The following is a 26,584-nucleotide window of genomic DNA, read 5'->3' as shown; positions in this document are numbered from 1 at the left end:
ATAGGTACATTATCAATGGGTGATTCAAAGGGGAATTTATTTTTTACAAGTGATTTGGGTACATTTTCCTTTGACATCAATTCATAAAATTTATCCAATCCAACAATTTCGTGTTTCGGTTTGGTTTTGTATACTTTAACTGATTCGTGTAAAATGTCCATGATATTAGATCTAACTATAGGGCGTTCTTTATAAATAAGTTCACCACTGGTAGACCATTAAATTTTACTGTTTCTTTCAATCCACATGTACAAAGCAATGACGGGTTTAAGATGCGAATCTGGTATCGCGATAGCTATTTCCGAATACCAGTGTTTCTTTCTGTTCGGTTCTTCAACGAGTTTCGCTTGTTGCGTTGTAATAAATGGTTGTACAACTCTACTTTTTGTGACTTATTAAGATTTTGATTATTTAAAACCGTTTTCGTATCCAAGTTTTCGTCAAGTTTTGGTTGCGAATTGAGTCGTCGATAAACGTCTTCGGGAACTAAGTTCATCTTTCTAGCCATTTTTGATAGCTCTATTTATAGCCGCGCCTGCCGCACTGCTCACAATTGAAAGAAGTGGTGCTAAGAGTAACGGTAAAAATCCTCCCTTCTGTATTAATATCTTTTTCCGTTTTGCGATGGTATTGGGTTTAGATATCTTCCACAAAATTTGACAATGTCGCTTCAATCGCTTCTTATGATCATCTGACAGTTTCACATTGCCACGCAGAACATTTATACAACATTCCACAATAGCTTTAATCGCGTCGTTATTAGCATATTTGATGGCAGCATTTCTCTGACACGAATTACACTTAGACAGATATTTTAAAAACTCCTTATGATTATGAATTCTCTTCATTTTGGGATAAAAACGGCAGCTTCTTCTCCTGGTAAAAGTCCGGTTCGTAGTCTGTGATCATCTGACGTAGTTGGTTTCAAGTCCACCCATAAATACCCAAAGTCTCTAGCAATTGCTTGATGAAAAGCGTCGATGACGTATTTACTGTTAGTTGGGGAAATCTGTCTAGTTAAATGAAATATCGCCGATTTGTCACGTGGTGTCTTGAAAATTATCAGATAGTGCGCGTTTAAATTTAACGTTCTAATTTCCTTCCCAGGATAATACAAATTTTGCATGAGTACAAAAACCGACGTGTTTTTATGATGAGAACCTCTTATAAACAAATTCGTGGCATCCTTGTTATTTGATATTTCACAAAGTAAATCATCAAGAATAACCAAATTCTTGACATTTGGGTCTTAAATTTTCACGTCTAATAATCCTTCGTGAAATTCAACTGTAGGTGTATCATCTAATACCGAATTAAACAGTTTGGGCTGATATTCCGTATAGCACCATATAATTCTCTCTGGTGGGGGCGAAATACACGTATCTTTATATTTGATAAGACTAGCCACGATAAAGGATTTTCCTGACTGAGTCGCACCTGCGATCAGACCGTTAAAAGGATGTTGCAACCTGAAATCCATTTTAAAGAATGACACATTTTCCCTAAATCAAATAGTTTTTATTCATAAAAATTGTTTAGCGTTACAGGCTATTCTAGCGACCGAGGGGCTGATCACTCCGCGTAATCGGTGTACAGAGCCGTACCTTTGACTGTACTAATGGGATTACGCGTAATCTTTGAAGTCCCTGCCTTGGGCAGTGCTAATCTAAGCGTAATCCGGTGTACAGACTTTCTAAGAGTGGTTAGTCCCTCGCTAGCGACCATGCATTTACAAAATTTTTCATTTAAAAAGGTTTTTAAAGTAATAAGTTTATCATTTCACTTCAGAACCGCTGAAAAAGCATGATGATCCTGGGACGTCATCCTTCTCGAAGAATTTGAAATTCACCACCCAGCACCACCCTGCCTTTGTACGTTCACCACCTGTACCACCCCTGCCTTTGTACGTTCACCACCTAAGTATTTACCCTTCATCATCACCCCTACCTTTGGCTGTTCACCACTTAAGTATTTACCACTGTACTCGCGGGAGGGACGGGACGGACCGGTGGAGGCCTTCCACTGCACGTTTCAGAAACGGATCGAAAACCCTACTTATAGTGTACTAACAATCGTTGAAAGTTTATCTTCCTAATTAGTAAAACCATTTTTATAAAATAGTTCTCTTTTGTGTACTATATACATGTAACTAATACTGCGCATCGTTTTCGAATATTAGTAATGAAATATAATAAAATGGCCGCTATATATAGGCTGAAAAAGAAAACAGCAATACATAAGATGATATTTGTACATTGGTGTTTTACACTTGGTTAAAACTTCAACGTTTTTTTCATTAATCAAATACGCGGTTTACGGGTAGTAAACAATTGTGGTTGACATTACGGTTATGTAGTTTTTAGTGTGTTTTGATATATACATACAGCGTCGGTCACTAGAAGGCGATAGTCAAAAACTACACAATTTTAAAGGTATACGGTAACCTCGTAAATTACGTATGTGTGTAACCCCAAAAAATAAACTTTATTGGAATTAATTTACATTTAAAACTATTTATTATCCACTCAAATACCTGTCCCTTCTTGGCCGCAAGGAATGACTCAGGTCTACCTATATACCACATTCTCTACTCAGCGTAGCTGAGCTTTTTCCTATAATACCTCTATAGTTTCCTGGTACTACCAACGTACGCTGCTACACCCCCCATACACACTAGTACCATATGTAACATAATTACTCATAAGTATGCCACTGTACCTTTATTCCATTCAAAAATCTTCACTAACAGTTTGTTTCACCATAGACAAAGAACGGGTTTACCTGTTCTTCGTCTATGGTTTCACCACGAACCAGTAAAAAGGTGGACTACGTTAGATTTTAACCTTTTTATTCATCCTAGTAATTTTGGGAGTCACACTATTGGCTACTAACATATGCATTTAAGCCAATGGAAAACCTCTTAATTGATAAGGAATTTTTGGTGCGGGAATTTTAGTCGGATTAAATAACCTTACAGGGATAGTTCTCTGGGGTACAATATTTGCTCCAGACGTACCCTGGTGGCCAGAATTGTCAACGACCGGAAGTCTCGATTTTACCGATACACGGGGTGGGATGGCAAAGGGGGTGCAATTGAGATTGATGAAATTATTATTTTTGTAGGCCAAGGCCTATCTATTGAAAACTTGTTTACAGTTTGAAAGCCTATAAACAATTTAACGAAACATTAGGTGATATACATAAATGACTAAAAAACAATATGAAAAAGGTCGCTTACAGTACTTATTATTTCTCACATTTAACCAGGAAGCTCCAGAGCCACTGAGGTACTGACCACGATTGAATATGAATGTAATAAAACAAACCGTTGGATAAATATTAAATTCGCCAAAAGCCGCCGAGAGATGGCGACGTATAAAAAAATCTTGTTCCGGATTTGTATCGGTAAAGGGGGTAAAATTGAGGGGACGGCCAAAATATCTGGCAGCCTCGTTTGAAACAGTTTAGCTATAATACAGTCCATGGTATAGGCAAAGATAATTTAAACTCGTACCCTAGATTCGAATACTGAGAGCTTTCCCATTGACGGTTTTGTTATGAAGCGTTTACCCTTTTCCGGCACGTGACCTCAGAAAAATCGGGCTCCATCGGTTGCGGCACGGCCAACTTCGATCATGCGCTGCCGCGCTATATAGCGTGGCAGCGCGTGATCGAAGTTGGCTGTGGTTGCGGTAAGGCGCAAACCATGGAGCGAATTTTTTCTGAGTTCCGGCGGGAAGTGGGTAAACGATATCGGCAACGCGCGAGAGAGTGATTTCGAATCTAGGGTACGAGTTTAAATTATATTTGGTATAGGCGCTTAAATAAATCATCCTCCCAGGAAATCGACAAGAAGTAATATTTCCGAGAGCCAGGACCCGCAAGGAATGTTTATATAGTTCTTGTAGAAATAAATCAATAATGGAAACTTTTCACCTGTAAACAGAACGGTGTGTTTTGCCAGGCCTTAATATGTCAAAAAAGCTACCTGGTTAAAAGGAACGCGATGGGGAACGCTTGTTGCTGCCGTTAAGGTTAAAAATTGCCATTTTTTTAACAATCACTATATAAACAGTGACTTGCAGGTCCTGGCTCTCCAATGGCTTAAGCATGTGACTTGATTATTGGTTATTATACCCATGGAGTGTTGTCGTCTGATACGATTTTGAAAACTTGTAACGTCACAGCTGTAGGGATAATAGTGGCCGCCATGACAGTTACCGTTTTTCATCAATAGGCAAATTACAATGGTGACGTCGCAGGGTTTCAAACGACAACACTCTATAGCCCAAGATGTCTTTTAGCGCCCCCCCCCCCTTGAGTTTTTTCTGTATCCGCCGCTGTGGCTCTCGGAAATATTACTTCTTGGTGATTTCCTGGGAGGATGATTTATTGAAGCGTCTATTGTTGGTATAGGATAGCCTGGAGCTGGTAATGGGGAGAAGATCCCCGTGGTCAAACGAAAATCTTGAGACAGTCCATGGAGGGGCGCAGTACCGGATTTACTGAAGGTGGGGCCATAGGCAGATTTGGGTGGGGGCCATGTAAGAAAAGCATATAAACTAGGGATGTGCGAGTAGTGGTTTTTGGTGATCGAGTCGGGTATCGAGTACTCGACAAGCTTTCGTCGAGTAGTCGAGTCGGGTAATATTTTGGTCGAGTCGGGTACTCGAGTACTCGATTAAGCTAAAAATTTTCCTTATTCGAGTATCGAGTATTTAAGAAAAATCGTTCGGGTACTCGAGTAGTTGGAAAAATCGCCCGGGGTTGTCGATTAAAGAAAAACCAGTAGCTAATTAAAAATTTTAATTAATTTTAATAACTTTAAAATCTAAATTAACTTAATTATATTATTCTTCTACTTAGCTTTAACATAGTTCCGTACGGTTTTTAATTGTTAAAAGAATACGTTAAGCCTAACACCCAAAAAACGCCGCCGTCATTGTCGTGAAAAACCGCTTAAGTGAAACTCGATTCGAAACCGAAACTTTAGAGAAAGTTCTAGAAGTACAGGAAGTCCGCCTTACTTGTTACTACTACCAATTCAAAGCTAGCCGTCGTACCGTATGCCTAAGAGTACCAGGTAACGGTGGCATTTATTTATATCATAGCTGTGTACTGCGCAGCCGCGCGTTGAAGATAAAATAAAACGCTTCATCGGTGGAGAAAAGGGCTAGACGAAGAGAAAGAGACTCTTTTAGAGGGGGAGTGTGGCGTTTTTAGACGATTACACGACGGGCTGAATATTATCGACGGGGAAATAACTCGACGAGTTTAGCAAGCGGCTTATTCGAGTAGTCGAGTACTCGAATAAGACAAATTTTAACTACTCGATAATCGACGAGTATTTAAATTTTCTTATTCGAGTTCCAAGTTTCGAGTACTCGACCTCAAAAAACGTCGGGTACTCGATGATGATCGAGTACTCGCACACCCCTATTAAAAACGCAAAACTCGCATGTCCCGAAGCTGAGCTTATGACACGAGAATAATGATTTCTCAAATAATAAAGCAACAAGCCTGATACGTTTTATTTTAAGCCGAATATCAGTGTAAAATCCATTGATTTCATCAGTGGATACGCCCAGATGAGGATGAGGCACGTGAACAGGACTGGTGGATATGAACAGAGCCCGAGTCATGTGCATCGGAACGCTGTTGAAAACGCGGTGGCAAAGCGAAGGAACTGTATTGTGGGGCGGCGTTGAGCAAGAATTTGCTGGGCACCAGGGAATCCTGGGAAGGATCCCTAGAACGAGGAGGAGTAGGATAAGGCAATGTTTGGCGGCGAATGCCTTGAAAGCGTATCTTTTCCGATCGACAGATAAATGAATCATGTTTCGAAAATTCGTATTGAAAAGGAACATGCGAAAAAATTCTCAGAGCGCATTGGAAGGCACTAGCATTGTGCCTAGGAGGATGAAAGTGGACTTTTGGAGTGGAAATCGGGGTGCAGCATGAATGCCAACCTCAAACTCTTGGTCACAAGGTAAAAACTGACATCTAGCGTAGAAAATTTGCCACTTTTAAAAGTTTTCTGCATTGGTTCTTTTAATCGGTCTGAGAGTCTGGAACACGTGGGAATGTTTATTTGTTTTTAACGGATAATAATTCTTATTCCTACCAGGTTTAGGAACTGGGTAAAAAGTTATATTCTTATTATCACTACCACAATTATCAAAGCAGCAGTATTTCTCCATTATTTAACTCCTATAAAAACGTATTCTACTTAAACTATTTAAACACTTTATTGAATTTCCACTATTATAATCCGTTCGGGGTTCTTTCGCGACAATGGTATAGCGCTAAAAATCGTGTGTCCAAAGGTTTTAGTGGCCTTAGAGAGATCGGGGAACCCGTATTGGGGGGGATACAATTTTCTATTCCAGGATGGGTAGTCTTCATCTTCCTAGATTGTGTTAGCGCCAGTGTTTCTTTCAGAAAATTTTCTTCGGGGGGTTTCCCAGACATTCGGGGGTGCCGGTATCCAGTGGCGAGCGTAGCGCTCCCTGCACACCTGGCAGTGGCGTCGGAAAAAGGGGAAGCTGCGGGGGGGCTTCGCCCCCCCCCCCGGAGAGATGCCTGAAAGAAACACTGGTTAGCGCCTTTTTTGCAGACTGAAGTGCCGTTCGGAGCGGACTGCCACCCCACCTACTAAGCCGATGTCGGTACAGAGTCGAAGGCGGAGTTGACTCTCCTTACCTTTCCTCCCATAACGGATCGACTCGCGCCGTTTCTGCAACCTAAGTATGTTCTCGGTAGTACTATTCCAAATTCAATCTTTCTTTCGAAAATGAAAATTTCATTTTCCTCAAAACATTGCAAAGAAACTGGGTAAAAAGTTATATTCTTATTATCACTACCACAATTATCAAAGCAGCAGTATTTCTCCATTATTTAACTCCTATAAAAACGTATTCTACTTAAACTATTTAAACACTTTATTGAATTTCCACTATTATAATCCGTTCGGGGTTCTTTCGCGACAATGGTATAGCGCTAAAAATCGTGTGTCCAAAGGTTTTAGTGGCCTTAGAGAGATCGGGGAACCCGTATTGGGGGGGATACAATTTTCTATTCCAGGATGGGTAGTCTTCATCTTCCTAGATTGTGTTAGCGCCAGTGTTTCTTTCAGAAAATTTTCTTCGGGGGGTTTCCCAGACATTCGGGGGTGCCGGTATCCAGTGGCGAGCGTAGCGCTCCCTGCACACCTGGCAGTGGCGTCGGAAAAAGGGGAAGCTCCGGGGGGGCTTCGCCCCCCCCCCCCCCGGAGAGATTCCTGAAAGAAACACTGGTTAGCGCCTTTTTTGCAGACTGAAGTGCCGTTCGGGGCGGACTGCCACCCCACCTACTAAGCCGATGTCGGTACAGAGTCGAAGGCGGAGTTGACTCTCCTTACCTTTCCTCCCATAACGGATCGACTCGCGCCGTTTCTGCAACCTAAGTATGTTCTCGGTAGTACTATTCCAAATTCAATCTTTCTTTCGAAAATGAAAATTTCATTTTCCTCAAAACATTGCAAAGAAATTTATTTAATTACCTTATTTTTATTTACAAGATGTTCTTATAATACATTTTTCGGGCACAAATCAAATTCTCGGTAGAGGCACCGGAAAGCCTATGTACACTAACACGGAATGTTATTGTAAAAAAGGGAATTAATATTTAGCACAAAGTTGAGAGGAAAATAACGGGGATAAAATTTGAGGTGGACAAAAGATAGCACTGTTTTAGACCAAAATACAATTTCCTTTCAAGACTATCTCCTAATAAAGCTTCTAATTAAAAAGTGGAACAGTTTATCAGCATAATCAAAAAGAGGGGAGGGGTCGCGGACACTTCTACCAGATACTTAAAATTAAATAAAATAGAGAATAATCTATTTGCATATTTCAGCTCATAGTAAAAATTATGTCTCAATTTCCAACATCAAATAAAACAAATTACACTACATTTTGTTTTCTTTCTATTATATATGGTACTGCGTTACAAACACAATAGTATTTATGTATAATAATATAAATCAGTTATTTACACCTAATTCTCGTTCTAATTTGTTTTCATACACCATTTTGGGGTTTGATTCAGCATCGGTAATAGCCAAATATATATAAACAATCTAACATTCTTATATCATTCAGGATTGGTATATATCTTGTTTTTTTTAGATTTCCTCATAAAATTTGCAAAGTTGAGTAGAAAAATAACTTAGCTTAAAAATAACAGTGAAAAACACTACACTACACTACATAATGAGATTAATTTCTCATAGAGCTTGGTAATATTTTTAATGAAATTTATCTACTCAACTGAAAAAGGATAACGTTTTAAGTTTTCAGATTGTAATTTTTTTCACGCATCATATATGGCAAGCTGAGTAATGGAAATCCATATTTTTTTCATATTAAAGTAGATTGTAAAAATAAGGGATATTGTTAATCGAAACCTTTTGAATGAAAACCAGTTGTGAAGATGTTTTTACTCAACTTTAACGTTAATAAAAACTAAGATTTTATATGCCCTAAATGATTTTGGTTCGGATAAAAAAGGGGTGAAAAACCAACTCAACGCTTTCTTGTATGTTAAAGGGAGGCAACTGATACAATAAAAAAATACGAACGACTAAAGCTGCTACTTTGAATCTACCGTTATTGGTGGTTGCTGAATTGGTTTCCTTGTTCTTTCGCCTTTTCTCCATAGAACAATTTCCTAGGATTGAGATTTGGTTAAATCATTTTTAACTGGTTTAAAAAATATGAATATACTGACCTGTTGTTTGAAGTACCTCCTTTCTTCTTCATCAACAAGGACAAGATTCAAATAGTATCTCACGGAGAATTTTTTGTTGATATCTTTCATGGTTGGAGTCAGGTCATAGCCAGCTAAGAAGAGACGGATAGGGATTGATTCGCCCTTAACAGGAGCGCCATCCATGATTTCGTACTTAGCAATGGTTTCGTTTTCATTAAAAGTATTTGGACCTGATCCCGTCGTCTCCCTCTTTATAATGGCTATTTCCATGTGTTTTATCTTTATACGAACTAGCAAGAAGTAAATTTTTCCAACTATTACGTCTTTCAGGTGATACCTGTATGGAAATCCAAAATTATTGTTAGATATAAAAATCCAGACAAGAAAAAGTTAAGAACCCACTTTGATTTGTTGTATTCAAACTCAATGTGAAGGCAGTCTTCAATCCCGACTTCCATCTTTATGGAGGAATTCATTTCGGGGTAGGAGCTTAATGTGTGTACTATTATGTCTGTTTCTTTAACTACATCTGATATTCTTCTAACCACTGTGGCTCGTAAAAAATACCTACAAAAAGTTTAAACATTTAGAATATTAAAAACAAATTTTATCAATAGAAAAGAAAAAAAGTACCGTAGTCGGACGTTAGAACCTGTGTATGATTCAAACGGCTTCTCCACATTTACAAATTCAAAGGAAAAGCTGATATTTTGTCCCAATTCACCAGGTCTTGCTAATTCTTTGAGAAGTGATGTAAACTCGTGGTGATTTCCTCTATCATAGTAGAGTTCTACAGAAATTTTTAAGTTATACACGGGCATTTCAGACTAGAGGATGCATAATTACCTATTTGCCCTATGAATTCTATTTTAATTCCTTGATGCTCAAGTTTCATACCAGGTTTTTTCAATGTAATGTTAACCTTTCCTGATACAGTTTCCCCATCATAATAGAGATAATGTTTTTCTTTTTTACCATCCTCAGTTTTAATTTCTGCCATTTTACGAGTTTCCCTTCCATCGAGGACAATTTCGACGTCTGCCGTCTGCCCAAAGCCAAAGAAACTCTGCCAAAGACATTTGACATTTAAAGTGATATAGATATCTGACCTCAGTTTGTACATCATTATAACAACATATTTTGTACTACACTCAAAACTTGGGGTACCCTGATCCCTAAACTGATGTTAGATGATTTTCCGATTCGAATTAATCAATATATAAATTACTTGTAAAAGATCATTATGAATTGTTGGCAATGAATCAAAATCTATTTGGTCAAAAACCCCCTAGTTGGTACTGTGGGTGATTTGGTTCCCCTAATCCCCTGGCTAAGCAAAGGCTTACAAACCATTGAAATTAGCTACGATTGCCCAAATTGGATAAATATTGAGTTCATAAAACTAAAATCATACATCTAGATTTAACGTTATATCAAATTAATACGAAGTAACGAAAATGAAACTAATCCAAAAGCAACAAATAAATTTTTACCATTTTGAGGGCGAAATTTGCAGACTGCCCCGAAAACTGGTCATGAGACACTTTTAGCGGAAGTAGAGTGCCGCCTACTTCCGATATTTCACCAAAATAAAAAAATTATTTTAGAGAAGATTAATATTTAAAAAAATATATAAAAAGGACCAGCATAAAATTCGGAACAATTTAAAATGTATCGTAGAAATGAAATATGAAAAAAAGTTATTATTGAATAGTTTAGTTTTCCCGCAAGGGGAAATCAAAATCCAGCGAATGCTTAGAAATCATGATCATCTGCCATCGCCAAATAAATGAGACATTTGAAGTAGTGGCGTGTGTTGTCGTAACTTCCGAATTTATTCAGTGAGTTCTTTATTAAACTGTCAGAAATGGATATCAGACCAAATCATACGATTTATATAAACAACTTAAACGATAAAATCAAGAAAGATGGTTTGTATTCTAAATACTGTAGTAAATACAGTATTATACTCGTCATTTTATTTAAGCCTTGGTTACGACGCAACATAATGGTTTTTTTCGGAAATTTTAGAACTGAAGAAGTCACTTTTTGCTATCTTTTCTCAATTTGGCTCGATCATCGATATAGTCGCTTTAAAAACATTGAAAATGAGAGGACAAGCTTTTGTCATTTTCAAAGATATCAACAGTGCTACAAATGCACTTAGAAGTATGCAAGGATTTCCTTTTTATGATAAACCTATGGTAAGGTCCATGCATTCTTGTATATAATGTTTTCCCTCAATGTCTGAATGTTTTTAATAGAGGATCCAGTATTCCAAAGGAGATTCCGATGCTATTGCTAAAATTAAGGGAACATATGTTGAAAAACCTAAAATACCAAGACCTGTAGAGCCTAAAAAACCAAAAAAGAAGGCCGATAAAGATAAATCACATGGCAATGCTAATATGCCAGAACAACCACCAAACAACATTCTATTCTTAACCAATTTACCAGAAGAAACGAATGAAATGATGTTATCAATGCTGTTCAACCAGTAAGGAATAAAATTACAATACCTAATAGTTTACAAGTTAACTAATATTAATAATGTTCGATGCAGATTTGCTGGTTTCAAAGAAGTTCGTTTAGTTCCGGGGCGCCATGATATTGCTTTTGTAGAGTTTGATATTGAAATGCAAGCAATGGCAGCCAAAGAAGCTCTACAAGGTTTCAAACTAACACCCACAAACGCCATGAAAATATCATTCGCAAAAAAATAAATAGTTTTCAAGTCATAATTTCACGTCACTTTCACACCAATTACATAAAAAAACGCGTTTCACTCATTCTTCATGATTGTATGTAAAATAAAATATTTTTCTTTTTTCCAAATATAAACTTTTTTATTGGTGCCTATGACGAAGGATATCTTCACACCATACACTCCCATGCCTCTATGGTAATCCTTAAAAGAGTGAAAAGGAACCCAACATTATTTCAAAAATATAAATATATAAGAGCCTTTAACAGAAAAAAACCCTTAATTTGACATTTAACACACTTCTAGAATTACCATTACAGTCAAAATATTTTGGCACCACGAAAAATATCACAGATATCTCATATCAGTGAGATTTTTGTGAACTGAAGGGCCTTCCTTAACCATTGATGATGACATGCTACCCAAAGAATGAGTAAGCCTTGGATGAATGTGTTCACCACAATCACACACGAAAAGTATATGTACAACTAGTACGAATGTTTGATTGTCCTAGACCAATTTTAAATAGCCTTTCATTATGAGGATTCTATCACAGTTGATGTAGGGGGTCGGTGGGGGGGGGGGGGATTACATAGTGTGGGGAATTGGTGCATATAGCATAGAGCCTTAACACAGTGGCGTAGCTGATGGTCCGCAGGGCCAGCGTCGCATAACTTCATGGCGGCAAAATGTAAGTCTTTCATAGTTCTTAGTACCTTGATGCGTTCTTGCTATAAAACACAACCGAGTAAAATGCACAATGACTGGCAGAAAGTAGTTCTCAGATCCGAATGGCACGTTGAAGAATGACGCAGGTGGCTACCTTTTTATATAAACACCAGGAAACTATAGAGGTATACCTATATAGTTTCCTGTAAACATTTGTTGCATACCGTATAGGTGAGGACTATATAAACGGTCACTTGCTGGTCCTGGCTCTCGGAAGTGTTGCTTCTTGGAAATTTCCTTGAGGATGTTTTATTGAGGCGTCTATTGGCTAATTTATATACTACTCCATGTATTCTGCGCTAGAACCGGGGTAAATGCTCTTAGCTTGAACATAAGCCCCTGTGGCTTCTCAAGCACTCTTGTATTAAATAAATAAATTAACCCTCTACCAAGCAATCGTACTCCGACAAAATAATTAGTGCGAAGTGACCAGACTAAACTCATCTAAACACGTCGAAGAATGACGCAGGTGGCAGCGACCACATCGGCGAAGCCCGCGTGAACCACCTTGAGGACCCCATCCAAAGAAACAGGAAGGTGCCTCTTGTGGAGAGCGGTGTTGAGACACAGCCGTGGTGCAAGCTGGTCGGGGCAGTCGAAGAGAATGTGCTCCACAGTGTCAACCCCACCGCACTTCGAGCAACTGTCTGTGGGAGACAGGTTGAATCGAAAAAGTAGCGACTTCGTCGGAAGGCGGTTGCAGCCGAGACGCGCCAAAAGAGTGTCATCGCGTCGGTAAGCTGGAGACACAAGATTTCGCGTGAGCCCGGATTTGGCTTCACGCGATGGAGAGCATACGCGGACAAACGAGTCCTCCAGGAATCAGCCCAAGTAGTGGTCTGGACCTTGCTGTACACCGACTTCAGTTCGGAGAGCGTCGCGGGGAGGAAGAAATCCACCGGTGACTCCCGCTAGTCCGTCCGCCGTTTTGTTGCCCTCCACCCCTTCGTACTTGTCACAGAGGTCGTTAATTTCTGTGACCACAGGGTCAGTAGAGCGCTTATGGAGCATGGTGAGGGCACTCATCGAATCCGAGCAGACGACCACCGAGCTGTGAAGATGAGCAGATGCGTAGGAAAGAGCTAGTTGTATGGCGAGTAGCTCGATCCTGTTGATGGGATGAGCGGAATTGACATAGGAACGGCCTCTAACCCCTAGAGATGGAATTACGAAAGCGGTGCCGGCGATTCCCGAGTACGAAGCAAGAGAACTGTCAGTATAGATCATTGAGTTGGGAATAATACTATCTAGAGCCCCAGTTCAAATTTTCCCCATAGGCTTTAACACAGCATTAGTGAAGATAGGAACGAAAATCATGGGAGGGTTATCAACTACGACAAAAGCCACCTATGAGCGAAAAATTCAACTATTTAAATGAAAAATTCTTCGATGGCCCCTGTCGCCACCTATTAGCGACTTTGTGAACTATTACAATTTTAACTTTTGAATTGAAGAGGGCAAGCGACGCGTTTTTAAGAAAAATTTTGAAAACGCGTTTTTTTTAAATTAAAGTCATGTATATCTGAAAACTCTTTATTCACACAATAAAGGTTTCTTTTGTGAGTTCTTTACTATTTTGTAATAGATTTTGAGTGAAATTTTAAGCATAATGGGTAGGAAATGCGCAGTTTCGTCTTGCGAAAATAATGGAAGAAACAAAAAAGTTTCTTGGCATAAGTAGGAGCAGCACTAATATTCCAAAAAAATAGAAGACATTTTTATTCTAAATTATTCAAAATTACAATAAGGTTTCCAGGTAAAGTGAATCCTTTGTTGTTAGACCATTACTTAGATAACTTTTTTCAGAAAACGTACAGTAGAAAGTGGGGTGGGGGAGTGTTAACACTTTCGCCTCGCAACAAGAGGAGCCGGGTTCGATCCCAGCTAGTGGCCCTGGGTGAAAATCCGGAACCACTCCTTCTGTGTGAAGTTTGTAAGTTCTCTCCCCACTGGTTTACCCCCGAGATCTTCGATTTCCCCTTCCCATAAAAACTGGCTGAGGTTAACGGTCATAGTTAGTGTATATTATTTATTATTTATATTCATTATTTATTTATTTATATTCATTATTTATTAATTTATATTCATTATTTATTTATTTATATTCATTATTTATTTATTTATATTCATTATTTATTTATATTCATTATTTATTTATTTATATTCATTATTTATTTATATTCATTATTTATTTTTATCATTATTTGTTTATTTATATTCATTATTTATTTATTTATAATAATTATTTATTTATTTATATTCATTATTTATTTATTTATAATCATTATTTATTTATTTATATGCATTATTATTTATTTATAATCATTATTTATTTATATTCATTATTATTTATTTATATGCATTATTATTTATTTATAATCATTATTTATTTATATTCATTATTATTTATTTGTATTCATTTTTTACATACTTTATTTTGTTTTAGTGCAATTTAATCTTTTAAAATACTCTAAATTATTTCAAAATGAAATATGATTTACCAAGAAACTTCGTTGTTTTGTTTTTAGCTTTAAATTATAATAGTTCACAAAGTCGCTAATAGGTGGCGGCAGGGGCCATCGAAGAATTTTTCATTTAAATAGTTGAATTTTTTGCTCATAGGTGGCTTTTGTCGTAGTTGATAACCCTCCCATGATTTTCGTTCCTATCTTCACTAATGCTGTGTTAAAGCCTATGGGGGAAATTTGAACTGGGGCTCTAGATAGTATTATTCCCAACTCAATGGTATAGATAATGGTCGCATCCTTGGCGAGAGTGTCGAGCGTCGTGAGGAAAGATTGCATCAGTACGTCCGAGCCGAGGTCGCCTTTGCGAGAATGCAACCAGTGGGAGATGACCTTCACCGTGAGCGGTTCCCAAGAAGGAGATGGTAATAATTATTTATTTCGTCACGAAAGAGAAATCTATACACTTATTGTGCCCTGACACCGCGAATACAGGTAAAGGAAATCCACAGACAGAAGGAGAAAAAGTAAAAATAAAGGGGATTTTTTTTTCTAGTTATTGTTTTTGAACACAGTAATGTTACATACACAATCACCATTCACAAAATTTATCTAAACGGGCCTTAAAGGTAGACACAGAACAATTAGTTTTGGTATCCGACGAAAGACTGTTCCAAGCGTTAACCACCCTTTGGGTGAAGAAAGTTCGTCGAACGGTACCGAGACACCTTTTCTTAATAATGGTGGGAGCCTTACGCCCCGTCCATTTAACATCGAAGAAATGCGCGACGGGCACGTCATAGTGACTATAAATAATTTTGAAGGCCTCTACAAGATCCGTGCGAAGGCGCCTATCCACGAGAGACAGAAGGTTAAGGCGCTTGAGGCGATCTGGGTAAGACAGACCATGTAAGCCCGAAACAAGTTTCGTGGCCTTTCGCTGCACACGCTCTAAGTTTTCGATGTCTTTCACCAAATGGAGCGACCAAACACTGGACCAGTAGTCGAGGTGGGGACGGATGTAAGTACGATACAGAATCTTAAACGATTACGATTTAATACTGAAGTGAGAGAACGAGCGTCTTATCATGTAAAGTGCTTTCATATCGCGAGCAGAGGCCACTTTGCTGTGAGTCGTCCCCAATAAGTGGCCAGAGAGCATGACTCCTAAGTCACGAACTACGGCATGGGCCTCAATAGTTCTGCCACCCAAGTGGTACGGAAATCGTGGATTCTTCGCCCCACAGTGGAGCACCATAGATTTAGTAGCGTTAAAACTCATACCGTTGGAAGCCACCCAGCGTTCAAGGGCATCAATATCGCTCTGGAGAGCGTGGGCGTCCGTGAGTGAGGTGATTTTATGCCCAACCTTATTATCGTCCGCAAACAGTTTTAGGAGAGATTCTCGAATAACAAGAGGCAGGTCATTGATAAATATCACAAACAGGGTAGGGCCAAGAACAGACCCTTGAGGCACCCCGCTAGTAACCGCAGTCCATGAGGAGCAGACACCCCCAAGGACGACACGTTGGAACCAAAGATAATTTAAACTTCGTACCCTAGATTCCCATTCACGGTTTTGTTACGAAGCGTTTACCCTCTTCCGGCACGTGACCTCAGAAAAATCGGCTCCATCGGTTGCGGTAAGGCGCCATATTTAGGCCTAGATTTGTTTTATTTAAAACAAGAGTATTTATAGAAACACGCTTAATTGTAAATCATATATTTCCAATAAAAACTTACTTTAACAAATGGTAATTCTGGTGCTTGAATATCTTTCGGTAATGATGCCAATCTTGAAGAATTTTCTAAAATTTCAGGCAAATATTCCTTAAGAATGTCGATGTTAAACACGAACCCTATTAAAATGGTAAATGAAATTGAATGAACTATTAAGTTTAGTCAAATTATGCTTGAATCGCTTGTAAGATTATATTACTCACCTTTAGTAAGTCTAGGTTTTTTCTTTCGATTTGAAACTTTTTTAGTGCTATAATTGTGGTCCATCATGTTTTAAAACTTCGAGTTGAACGCAAAACGCGTCAAATTACGCACCGCAACTTCCAAAAAAAAATTAGTTTCTATCCCTAGATGGCAGTAGTGCGCCACCATTGGAGCGAATTTTTTCTGAGTTCCGGCGGGAAGTGGGTAAACGCTATCGGCAACGCGCGAGAGAGTGATTTCGAATCTAGGGTACGAAGTTTAAATTATCTTTGTTGGAACCGACCGTTTAAAAAGTCCGCAATCCAGTTAACGATCATATGCGGGACTTCCAGAAATTCCAGTTTACGAATGAGCAGCGAATGCGGCACGGTGTCGAATGCCTTCCGTAAGTCCAGATAGACGAGATCGACAGGGTCTCCATTGTCAAGCCATTTAGTGACCTCCTCCAGGGTAGTGAGTAAGTTGGAAAAACATGACCGTTTTAGAAGGAAGCCGTGTTGGTCATTGGAGAAGAAAGAGCGCTTCACTGGGAAAGAAACCAGAGTGTCCATAACATTGTTTTCAAGTTCTTTACAGGGGTGGCAGACGACCAGACTCTAGAGAGTTCTTAAATATGGCGAGAAGGGGGGTAGCAAGGATAGATGAGCCCTCCCGTAATAGTGTGGGTGGGATATGACTTCTGGAGGTATGAAAGAGCCAGGAAAGATTGTGTTTAGAGTGGAGAGAGAGGTGCGATGTATGAAAAGCGTAAGACCAAGTAAGTGTGGAGAGATAGTCGAAGTGTTGTGCTCTCTGGTCAAGTGCCACGCACGTGACGCACGAAGTGGGAAAACTGGGAGCCAGTCCGGTCCGAAGTGATGTTCGAGGACTTCCAAAAAGGCGAGAATGTCGCGGAGGAGAGTGGGGTAAAATTCTGGCGTGTTGGCTGCTCCACATGGCGCTAGAGTGTGAAGGTCCAGGATAGAACGACGAACGCTCAAATGATAAATTGCCGCCTCCACTTCCATAAGAACCATTGAGTTGGGAATATTAATCTAGAGATCCAATCAAATCTGCTCCTCGCGAAACAAGTTTTTGAAAAATACGAATGTGCCGTCTGCTCCAAAATGACGAGCAAACGTTATCATATGACCCGTGGCGCCATCCATTATTTTGAAGAAAAAAAATCTTTTTGCTGAAAACGCGTCTTATTTGAACGAACCATTGAGAGATAGACGGCGCCACGGGTAGAATGATAACGTTTTCTCGTCATTTGGGACGCCGATGAGAGCAGACGACAGTATTCTTATTTTTAAAAACTTGTTTCGCGAAATACTGAAATCCGACGTTTTGATTGGACCTCTAGATTAATATTCCCAACTCTATGATAAGAACTATGGGCGAGGAGCGCTTGACTCCCAGGATGACTCGAAGAGCAGCGTTCTGTACTTTATACAAAATGGCCAGAAGGGTGGCGGAAGCGGACGCATAGAGTGGGCTGGAATAGTCCAACCTGGATCGGATGAGGTGGGTGTACAGGAGCCGTAACACCCCCTACTCTCTCCCCAACTGGTCGCAGAGATAGTACCCCGGAGGTTAAGACGATTTAGTGATGATGTAGCAAGGGCCTCAACGTGACGTTTCCACGTGAGACGATCGTCAAAAAGGACGCTGAGGTCAGAGAAGTGATCAAGAATGTGTTTTACAAAAGCAGATGGCGCTACCATGTTGATGTAGATTAAATGATTAGGCGGAAATTTTAAATCATTAAAGTATACATTTTGCTACTTGATTGAAAATAGTACTAAGTTTCCTAAGACCAGCGTCGCATTATCCATAAGGCTGACTAGGCTAAGGCATATGAGCCCAACCAGAACCAGGGGCCCACGCGTGACGCGTCACAAGGTTGAGGTGAATTTGAGTGTCCCAAAGCAGCTCTAAGCCTAGGGCCCTATCTTTGCTTAATACGGCACTGCTTAAAACCTATTATACAATTTCTAATAATTAGTAATAACAGGAAACTATATAGGTAAACACTTGGAATGTCTAAGGAAGATTTTTACGGCCGTGATGAAGCTCGTAGAAATGGGCGTGTCTTGAAGCGGGAAAACTCACGGGAAAAACTCTCGCGCCTCGCTACCCTAATTCGACGAAAACTCGTCATTAAGCCTAGTCATGGTTATTATATTATTAGCTTACCTGATTATCTCTTTTATAACCATACAAATATCTGAAATTAGGTATCACTACACTTCTTTCGCGAAGAACATTATAATTACTTCAAAATATTAAGTACGATAACAAATTGAGGTTTTTAAATCCATGGTTTTATAAGCCTTTTTGCGCGGGAAGATCGCCTATTTGTTACCATGACGACGCATTCTTTTCGCGTCAATGAATTTGAAATGTCGTGTTTGAAATGCTTGTTTTCCACTAGCGCGCGCAACGACGCGTTTCTCAACTTTGAAACGCTCAAACGTTTTTACGCGCGTAAAGAAAATAACATTATGACGCGCGCTAGTGGAAAACAAGCATATTACACTTGACGTAGTTAAGCCCCGCCTTTTTCTCGACGCGCTTTCGTATCAATGGAACCTTAGACATTCTAAGTGTATACCTCTATAGTTTCCTGATAATAACAATTAAAATATATTTGGGTAGGATAAAAAAAATTGCTTTACAAAAGAGTGGTGTTCATAATTTATTAACTTTGGAAGAGGCATATGTGGGGTCATAGTAATTTTATTTTTGTCTGAAGTTTTAGGGGGACATAGTGCTTGCCAAGATACACGGTTTCTTTCTGCCATAATAAAAAAACTTTCGGGGTAGTTTGATTCTAAAACACCACCACCGGCTTTCCAGATCACAGCGGGCTTTTTCCGCTAAGGACTAAACGTTTATCACAACTTCCTAACTCATCCATTCCGCCTTTGACCGTGACGAACCTTAAACTTTAGCATCGACGGCAGTAACTGGAATGCAAACCAAGGCGATCAGTTATGGAGACGCGGCGAAAGTTTGGGTTTTGGCGGGACGGTGAGAGAGAATCGTAAAACGCCACGGCCGTTACGTCACGAGGATAAAGCAGTCGTCAATGGCAACCAGACGCCGCTTGACTTCCCAACTTATTCCCCCACTATGATCCCACCAAAAGCCAAGAGACCGAACGCCGGTTCGGATCGCCATGCCATTCGCCGTCCCGAAAGGGTTACGTTCATTTCGCTCTTTCAAAATTATCACAAATTTAACGTAAAACGAAAAAAATGTTTTAATAAAGATTAGGCAAATTTAAAAGTTCGCTTTAGAAAAATTTACGATGGATCGCAATTTGTGTCAATGTAAGTAAATATATCAATAACTTTCGGTGTCGTTTCGACATTTTATTGGCAAGTTTAACTAATTTTAATTATATTGAAATTAATAGAAAGGCAACCGTAAAATTTTAATAAAATTAACGCGTGAAATCTATTACAAGGTTGTTATCTTAAATTTCCTTGGAATATCAATATGTATATTTTATTAAAAAGAAATAATATTTCAAGGTTTAGATTGTGGCTTATCCCAAGGCATTAATAATTAAATCCAAAGGTTTTTTCTACTTCTGGGAACGCGTATCTTAAGCGGGCCGTAATTTTGCAAGCCCATAAACATTCCGCGGGCATATAATAATCAATAGTTGCATTGCGGCCAGCATATTCAAGTAAGAGACAGGGGCACTACAGCAGAGCATTGCGGGGAAATTGTCCAACTTAAAAGGAAAAACAGAAGATAAATTTGTCGTTGAAACGTTTCTCAGTTATGGTTCAAGAAACAGGAATTATAGTTTCTTTTTTATCTTTCTACGAAGCAACTTTTCGTTCCTTACCTTCCCACGTTTTCTGGCGAATCTCGGCGAATAGACCTGCCATTTGTGTAGGCAGGCTACTATGCCCATAGTTGGAAATACGCTGAAATGACAGTATAGTGAAACAAGCTGTCCTCTGGTTTAGTTTTACAATTCAACTCGAAAGTTATCGTAAAGCGGATCGCAGATGGGCGAAAATATAATAGTAAATATAAATACTAACAGTTAGTTAAACCAGTCGACTAATTTGTAATATTATATAGTGCTCGGCATTCGATTAATTTTTATCCATGAATAAAATAAGCTCGGCGATATTTAAATAATATTTATTTAAATAACCAATAGTTGAATAAAAATTGTAAAATGTTTAAATAATCGAAAGTTAATAAGCCTATTATTTAAATAAAATAAACAATTATTTAAATAAATACCACTTTTATTCAAATAAATGTTTGGTTGCGTAAAAAACATAATTAAACAAGTTAAAATTATATTCTTTTTACCAACGTTTTTTAAATAAATCGGAAAATTTGTGGATAATGAATAAACAATTCCGAACACTAGTAATATATCATTTTGATTCGGAAAATTATATGAAATAATATTTCGTAGAAAAATATACGAGCGCTATACAAAGTGCTAATGGTATTTATTTATGCCTGTCCAGTGGCGTAGCCAAAAGGGGTAGGTTACGCGTACAACCGCCCCTTTGGTGTAGCTTTGACTGTTCTTCATTTCCACCCCATCCTCGACCCCTGACTTTTATATAGTTTGACTTTGGTTTGCCTTTTCATTACATTTTAGCGTAGTTTAAAGTTCTCCAACAACAAACCATATCAAATTTCTTCTCTTTAAGTACGATACCTTTTCTAGCTGGCAATACAAATATGTATTTGCCGGTGACGGTTAAAACTATGAAAAGGATCGTTGGACCGTATCCGTCTCCATCGCGGGTTTGTTTTGGCCAAAATTAATTAAGTGGAAAAAACCTCGTTAACATCCTTTGATGGCGACGTTCGATAAAGGAAGGAACACAAAGATCACTTTCAAATTTAAATATTACTTAAAAATTAAATTTGACGTTGTTATTTCAAAGGCAGGGTTTAAAGAACCTGTAAAAATATTTTTGTACTTTTTTCGAATACCAGTTTTAGAGGGCATCGCATCATCCTACGCCAGTTTTACGGGAAGTTTTTCTCTCGTTGCGAAAAACAAATAAATCCACCATCGAGGGGGTTCATTTTTCAGGATGTTCAAAATCCGTGAACTTTCTCCTCTTCGTCGCGGGTTCCAGCTTACTCTTTTCGACGGCACATTCGCGAACTTTTGTTTCTATTTTCGTGACTCCTAATTAAAGTTGGAATGCCGCGGAGAGTAATTTGAGAAGCGAGCTTATTTCCAAACCGCGTATTCAACGCGACCACCGAACCAACGCAAAATCTCCTCTTTCTAAATTGTACCGCGTTTGAGTCAGGAAATGGGGGGTTTTCGGCCACTTATATCTTAATCTGGGACGTATGGGTCATTGCGAATCCAGAAAAAAACTTTTAGATCATTATCCGGACTTGACAAAAACTGTTCATATTGACTAAAAATGAAATAAGAGAAAAGGTAATTCAAAGAACGTCGAAAAAGATAGCGGTTTATCGGGGTGAAAAGGGATTTCAATTTTAGTACCGGAAGTTTTGTTTTGGAAAAAAACAAAAGCCTTTTCCAAAATAAATAAAATTAGTAAATAAATAAATTGAATTAATAAATAAATTAAATAAGTAAATAAATAAATTAAATTAAATTAGTAAACAAATAAATTAGTAAACAAATAAATTAGTAAACAAATAAATTAAATTAAATTAGTATAAAAAATAATAAATAAATTAAATTAGTAAATAAATTAGATTAGTAAATAAATAAATTAAATTAGTAAATAAATAAAATAAATAAATAAATAAAATAAATAAATAAATTAAATTAATATATAAATAAAATAAATGCTTACCTGTTTTGCAGGTAGGCTTAAACTGCAAAAAATATAAAATAAAAATAAATAAACGAATGAATAAATAAAAAAAATAATAAATAAATAAACGAATGAATAAATAAAAAAAATAATAAATAAATAAAATTTATAAATACATTAAATTAATAAATACATTAAATTAATAAATACATTAAATTAATAAATACATTAAATTAATAAATACATTAAATTAATAATTAAATAAATAAATAAACAAATACCGTAGCATCGTTGGTCCCCTTTAGGGGGCTATAGCATCCCCAAAGTCAAAATTATATAACCAAAGCTTATCGAAAAATGTATATTATAACCAATAGCAGAAGTGTATAATATATCTCTTACGAGAGAAGTATCCCTCTAGGTCATTAAAATGAAACGCAGATACCGTTGGGCGCGTATTTCCCACCAAACCGCGCGGATGTGTACATCTCAGCTCAAAATTTACCAAGTCTGTTACCGATGAAACAGTATTACAAAATCAATATATAATGGTATTCGCCCCTCACTAACCATTTTCGAAAAAATAGATGGAGGGTGCGTAGGTACGTGTTTCAAGCGAATAACGTAAGCAAGATAGGTAGCTAAATACTTATCTCGTAAGAGATATACTATATACTTTTGCCAATTTAGTAAATTCCTTACTTTGTAAAAGAATATAAAATGGTTTATTCGCAATAAACTTAAAAGGAATTACACAACGTCTTCTCCAACCAGTAGTAATTATAGCGAACACTTCGTAATAACAATAGACCTTTTGGGTGGATATTTCGTAACAACAACGATTTTGACCACGTTTAATTACATGTATTGACATTTCTCGTTACAGGCAAAGAAATGAGCGGCTAATTGTTGTAAAAGATGCCCTGGAGATGGCACAAAGCATTCTACGGGTTCGCTATCATAGTGACATTCACCATCCTCTCCTATTTTTATATGGTGCAAGACAATCCCAACCGAGAACCTCGATTGGGAGGAGGGAAAAGACGCGATTCCGGACTATTCGTTGAAAAAATCGTGGCCTACGCCGAGGACTTTTTCAACCAGGTGGCTGATTACCCTTGCAAGAACTTAACTACCAACCAAATCAATAAAGTCGAGTACGTCAATCGGATGTGGCAAAAACCTCAAAACGCGGAAATTTACGTCTTCTCAGCCTATTACGATCAGAGGTACAGGTCCAACAGCGGTACCGAGTACCACTTTGTTAGACTAGTAGGGAGTAGCTTAGGTGCCATCGAATTCAAAGTATACTGCCAAATATGGTACGCCAATAAAACCAACCCGTTGGTGGTCCAGTCGGACGCGTCAGAGATATGGTCCAAAATATGGGACAAAAACTCAAAGAACTTGTATTATAAACCTTATTTAATCTCGTGTCCGATTCCGGCGTCGTACCGGCAATCTGGGGTTTACCCCGCCGCCGTGTCGGTGTCTGCCAGTCCGTGCGATTTCTCGGGTACTTTCATCGAATTGGCCAAACCGACCACAACGAAACCACCAAAAAACTTCGCAGTTTGCGTTAAAGGGCTTGACTTCGCCGATGACATTTCTTTCAGAATGGTCGAGTGGATTGAGACCCAATTACTTTTCGGGGCCGATTCACTGACTTTCTACGTCTTCCAGCTACACCGGAACGTTTTGAAGGCCTTACGATATTATCAATCTCAGGGAAAAGTGAAACTAAAGAATCTGACGCTTCCAGGAAGACAACCAAATTCCCCAGCATCCGTCAGAAGTGAATTCCTCAAGAATAACCAGTGGCAAAAGCGACGCCACGAACTAGTTCCTCTCAACGATTGCTTTTACTCTTATATTTATAGCCACAAGTACGTATTTCATTCTCAAATAAGCATTAGGGATAAGGGATTTCGAATGTTTAAAATTTGTCTAAGTCGCAGTATCGTTTACATTTCAAATAATTGACCACAATCCCCGGTCTGATCTGATTCCTTTCAGATTGGTAGCTTTGTTAGACCTGGACGAGGTTATCGTGCCAGTCAAGTACCCATCGTGGGACAAGCTGTTTTCAGTGATAGTCAATAACCAAGATAACGTCCTAGCCAAGTACGCGTCTTTCTCCGTCCAAAATGTGTACTTCTTCGACGACTTTGGCCCTTCGAATTTTGATGACGTACCCCGTTACCATCATCTTCTGAGATTCGTTCATAGGTACTCGTAATCAATAGAACGATACATATTTGTAAGATCCTTTCACAGGGGTAACGCCATTAGACACCGTCGTAGGAGATGACGCCAGCAAAATGAAACGTAGAAATCAAAAAAATATATATTTCGTTTCTTTTTGTGGCGTTTTTTTTTTACTTTTGCGTGTCTAGTTTTAGTTTTCACATAAAAACTCAACCAGTATTTATTCCGTTCCAGACTTGTAAATAGCGGCAGTCTAGTAGTCCAAAACTCCTTGAAAAAAATTATAAATATTCTCCAAAAGAAGTAAAGAGTCCGCTGGACTCTCCTAAAAACATACCGTAAATACGTTAAAAAGAGGATATTAGTTGAATTTAAAATGAGTGGAGTACGGAACTAAGGAAAAACCAAATTTTCGAAGTTAAGAAGAGGGGTAATTTTAAAAAAAAACAGATGGGAGGGGGGGGGGTCGAAATAAAGGTTTTCAAAGTTTTGGTGTATATAGCGCGCAGTTTGAAAATGAACAAAAAAAAACAAGATCAAAACAAAAAAACTCTAAGAATACTGTACGAATGGTAGAATTACACCTAACACAAAGTAAAACAAAATAAAGAAACCGATCAGAATGTCAATGCACCGCACGTCGCACAATAGCACAGGTGGCGAGAATGATGTACCACTTTAAGAACCAACACGGGAGTGTTCGGAAGATTTCGCTTCCGGAGCGCTGGTCGACCCCAGTGTGATAGGGGCAGGTGAATAAGACGCTGTACGCATCGTCGATAGCTCCGCAGTGAGTGCAAGCGGCCGTCACACTGAGGTTGAACAGGTGTAGGTTCGCATTTGTGGGAAGCCGACCACAACCTAGTCGCGAGAGAAGAGTATCATCCTTGCGCGCGAGTTTCAAATGAAGTATAGCACAATAGAGCCGGGAAAAGAAAATCCACCGATAGAGGGGTCTGCGTCCAGTGGACTCTCGTCAAAATAGTCACTATTTACAAGTCTGATTCCGCTCCCGCGTAAGAAGTTTCAATTGGCGCCATCTAGTTAAAATAAAAGCAGGCCCGGACTGGCCCGGGCGATCGACGGCCAGATCGGGGCCAACTCAAATTCGGGGCCAGCGAGGAACAATTGAACATTAATGGGAAATGGGGCCAACACGATTTCATAGCCGGTGGGGCCAGCTACTAGCCAGTCCAGCCCTGAATAAAAGCATTATAATCGACCCTCTAATGGCTTCGCTTTAGCTGTTTGGAATGGGTCTATAGACAAATACGGCAAAGCTTCAACTTGGCATTTTCTTCTATAGGTCGAGTAATTTCAGCAAACCGGGTTACGCAGTCAAGAGTTTCTTGTCTACAAACACAACTTTGATGGCTTTCAACCATTACGCCTTGACCGCTCTGTACAGCGATGTGAAGAGAAGTGCCTTAATAAGTTCCGAGATGGCGCGCCTCCACCATTACCGCAAGGGTTGTCCCGGTGGGATGCAGAACGACTGCGATAATAACTTTATGAAATATATCATCAAGGACACCACCATGTTTCGGTGGAAAAACAAATTGAGAGACAATACCGCGAAGGCACTTAAGAACATCGGTCTTCGTTAACCTCAAGTTCTTATATTAATTTAAATTATTTGAATCTAATGTTATAAAGGATTGTTCTTCAATTGCCATATTTTTCAAATCAGATCTCAATTTTACAGTTGAAATAAAATTCAATTTGATATCACAAACCGCGTCTTGATCTCACTAGATCACTAAGCACCATGTACGAAAAGTATATATTAGATCAAAAATTAATTCAGGCTATCAGAATACATTCTTGATAGTATATCCCTATTCTGCTAACGTTATTTGCTTGAAACACGTACCTTCGCAAGTTCCCGCTGAATTTTCAGTATATTTCGTTACTTTTACTAAATCAATTTACTTCGGGAATATACGGTTTTATGTAAGTAAATATCCCTACGAAGTGTTATTTCGCAAACGAGAGAGGCTTAC

The 26,584-nt window shown here is 38.6% G+C and overlaps 3 protein-coding genes across 4 annotated transcripts; 2 read left to right on the top strand and 1 right to left on the bottom strand.

Annotated features, from left to right (window-relative positions):
- Nucleotides 1-7,513: 7,513 nt before the first annotated feature.
- On the bottom strand, nt 7,514-10,372 carry Vps26 (vacuolar protein sorting 26). 2 transcript variants are annotated; one of them, XM_090173281.1, is made up of 6 exons: nt 10,245-10,372; nt 9,598-9,817; nt 9,385-9,541; nt 9,154-9,318; nt 8,770-9,088; nt 7,514-8,709 (listed from the first exon to the last, which is right to left on the bottom strand). In XM_090173281.1, exons 1-6 carry the CDS (start codon nt 10,245-10,247, stop codon nt 8,632-8,634), a joined length of 942 nt encoding a protein of 313 aa, XP_090029407.1. In that variant the 5' UTR covers nt 10,248-10,372; the 3' UTR covers nt 7,514-8,631. The 2 variants fall into 2 exon arrangements, with proteins under 2 accessions (XP_090029407.1, XP_090029408.1); XM_090173282.1 differs by lacking the exon at nt 10,245-10,372 and adding an exon at nt 10,102-10,238.
- A 162-nt stretch (nt 10,373-10,534) lies between these two features.
- snf (U1 small nuclear ribonucleoprotein A snf) lies at nt 10,535-11,592 on the top strand. Its single transcript, XM_090173283.1, has 4 exons — nt 10,535-10,682; nt 10,783-10,955; nt 11,016-11,248; nt 11,315-11,592. The coding sequence occupies exons 1-4, from the start codon at nt 10,619-10,621 to the stop codon at nt 11,472-11,474; spliced, it is 630 nt and encodes a 209-aa protein (XP_090029409.1). The 5' UTR covers nt 10,535-10,618; the 3' UTR covers nt 11,475-11,592.
- Nucleotides 11,593-19,739: 8,147 nt separating this feature from the next.
- LOC149948290 (uncharacterized) lies at nt 19,740-26,267 on the top strand. Its single transcript, XM_090171695.1, has 4 exons — nt 19,740-19,910; nt 23,260-24,259; nt 24,390-24,602; nt 25,888-26,267. The coding sequence occupies exons 2-4, from the start codon at nt 23,292-23,294 to the stop codon at nt 26,186-26,188; spliced, it is 1,482 nt and encodes a 493-aa protein (XP_090027821.1). The 5' UTR covers nt 19,740-19,910; nt 23,260-23,291; the 3' UTR covers nt 26,189-26,267.
- The last annotated feature ends 317 nt before the right edge of the window (nt 26,268-26,584 follow it).

The sequence above is a fragment of the Leiobunum rupestre genome, chromosome 4 (genome assembly GCF_980474605.1).
Source record: "Leiobunum rupestre chromosome 4, qqLeiRupe1.1.hap1, whole genome shotgun sequence".
NCBI classification, from domain to species: domain Eukaryota; kingdom Metazoa; phylum Arthropoda; class Arachnida; order Opiliones; family Sclerosomatidae; genus Leiobunum; species Leiobunum rupestre.
This window is presented reverse-complemented; position numbering and strand designations above follow the sequence as displayed.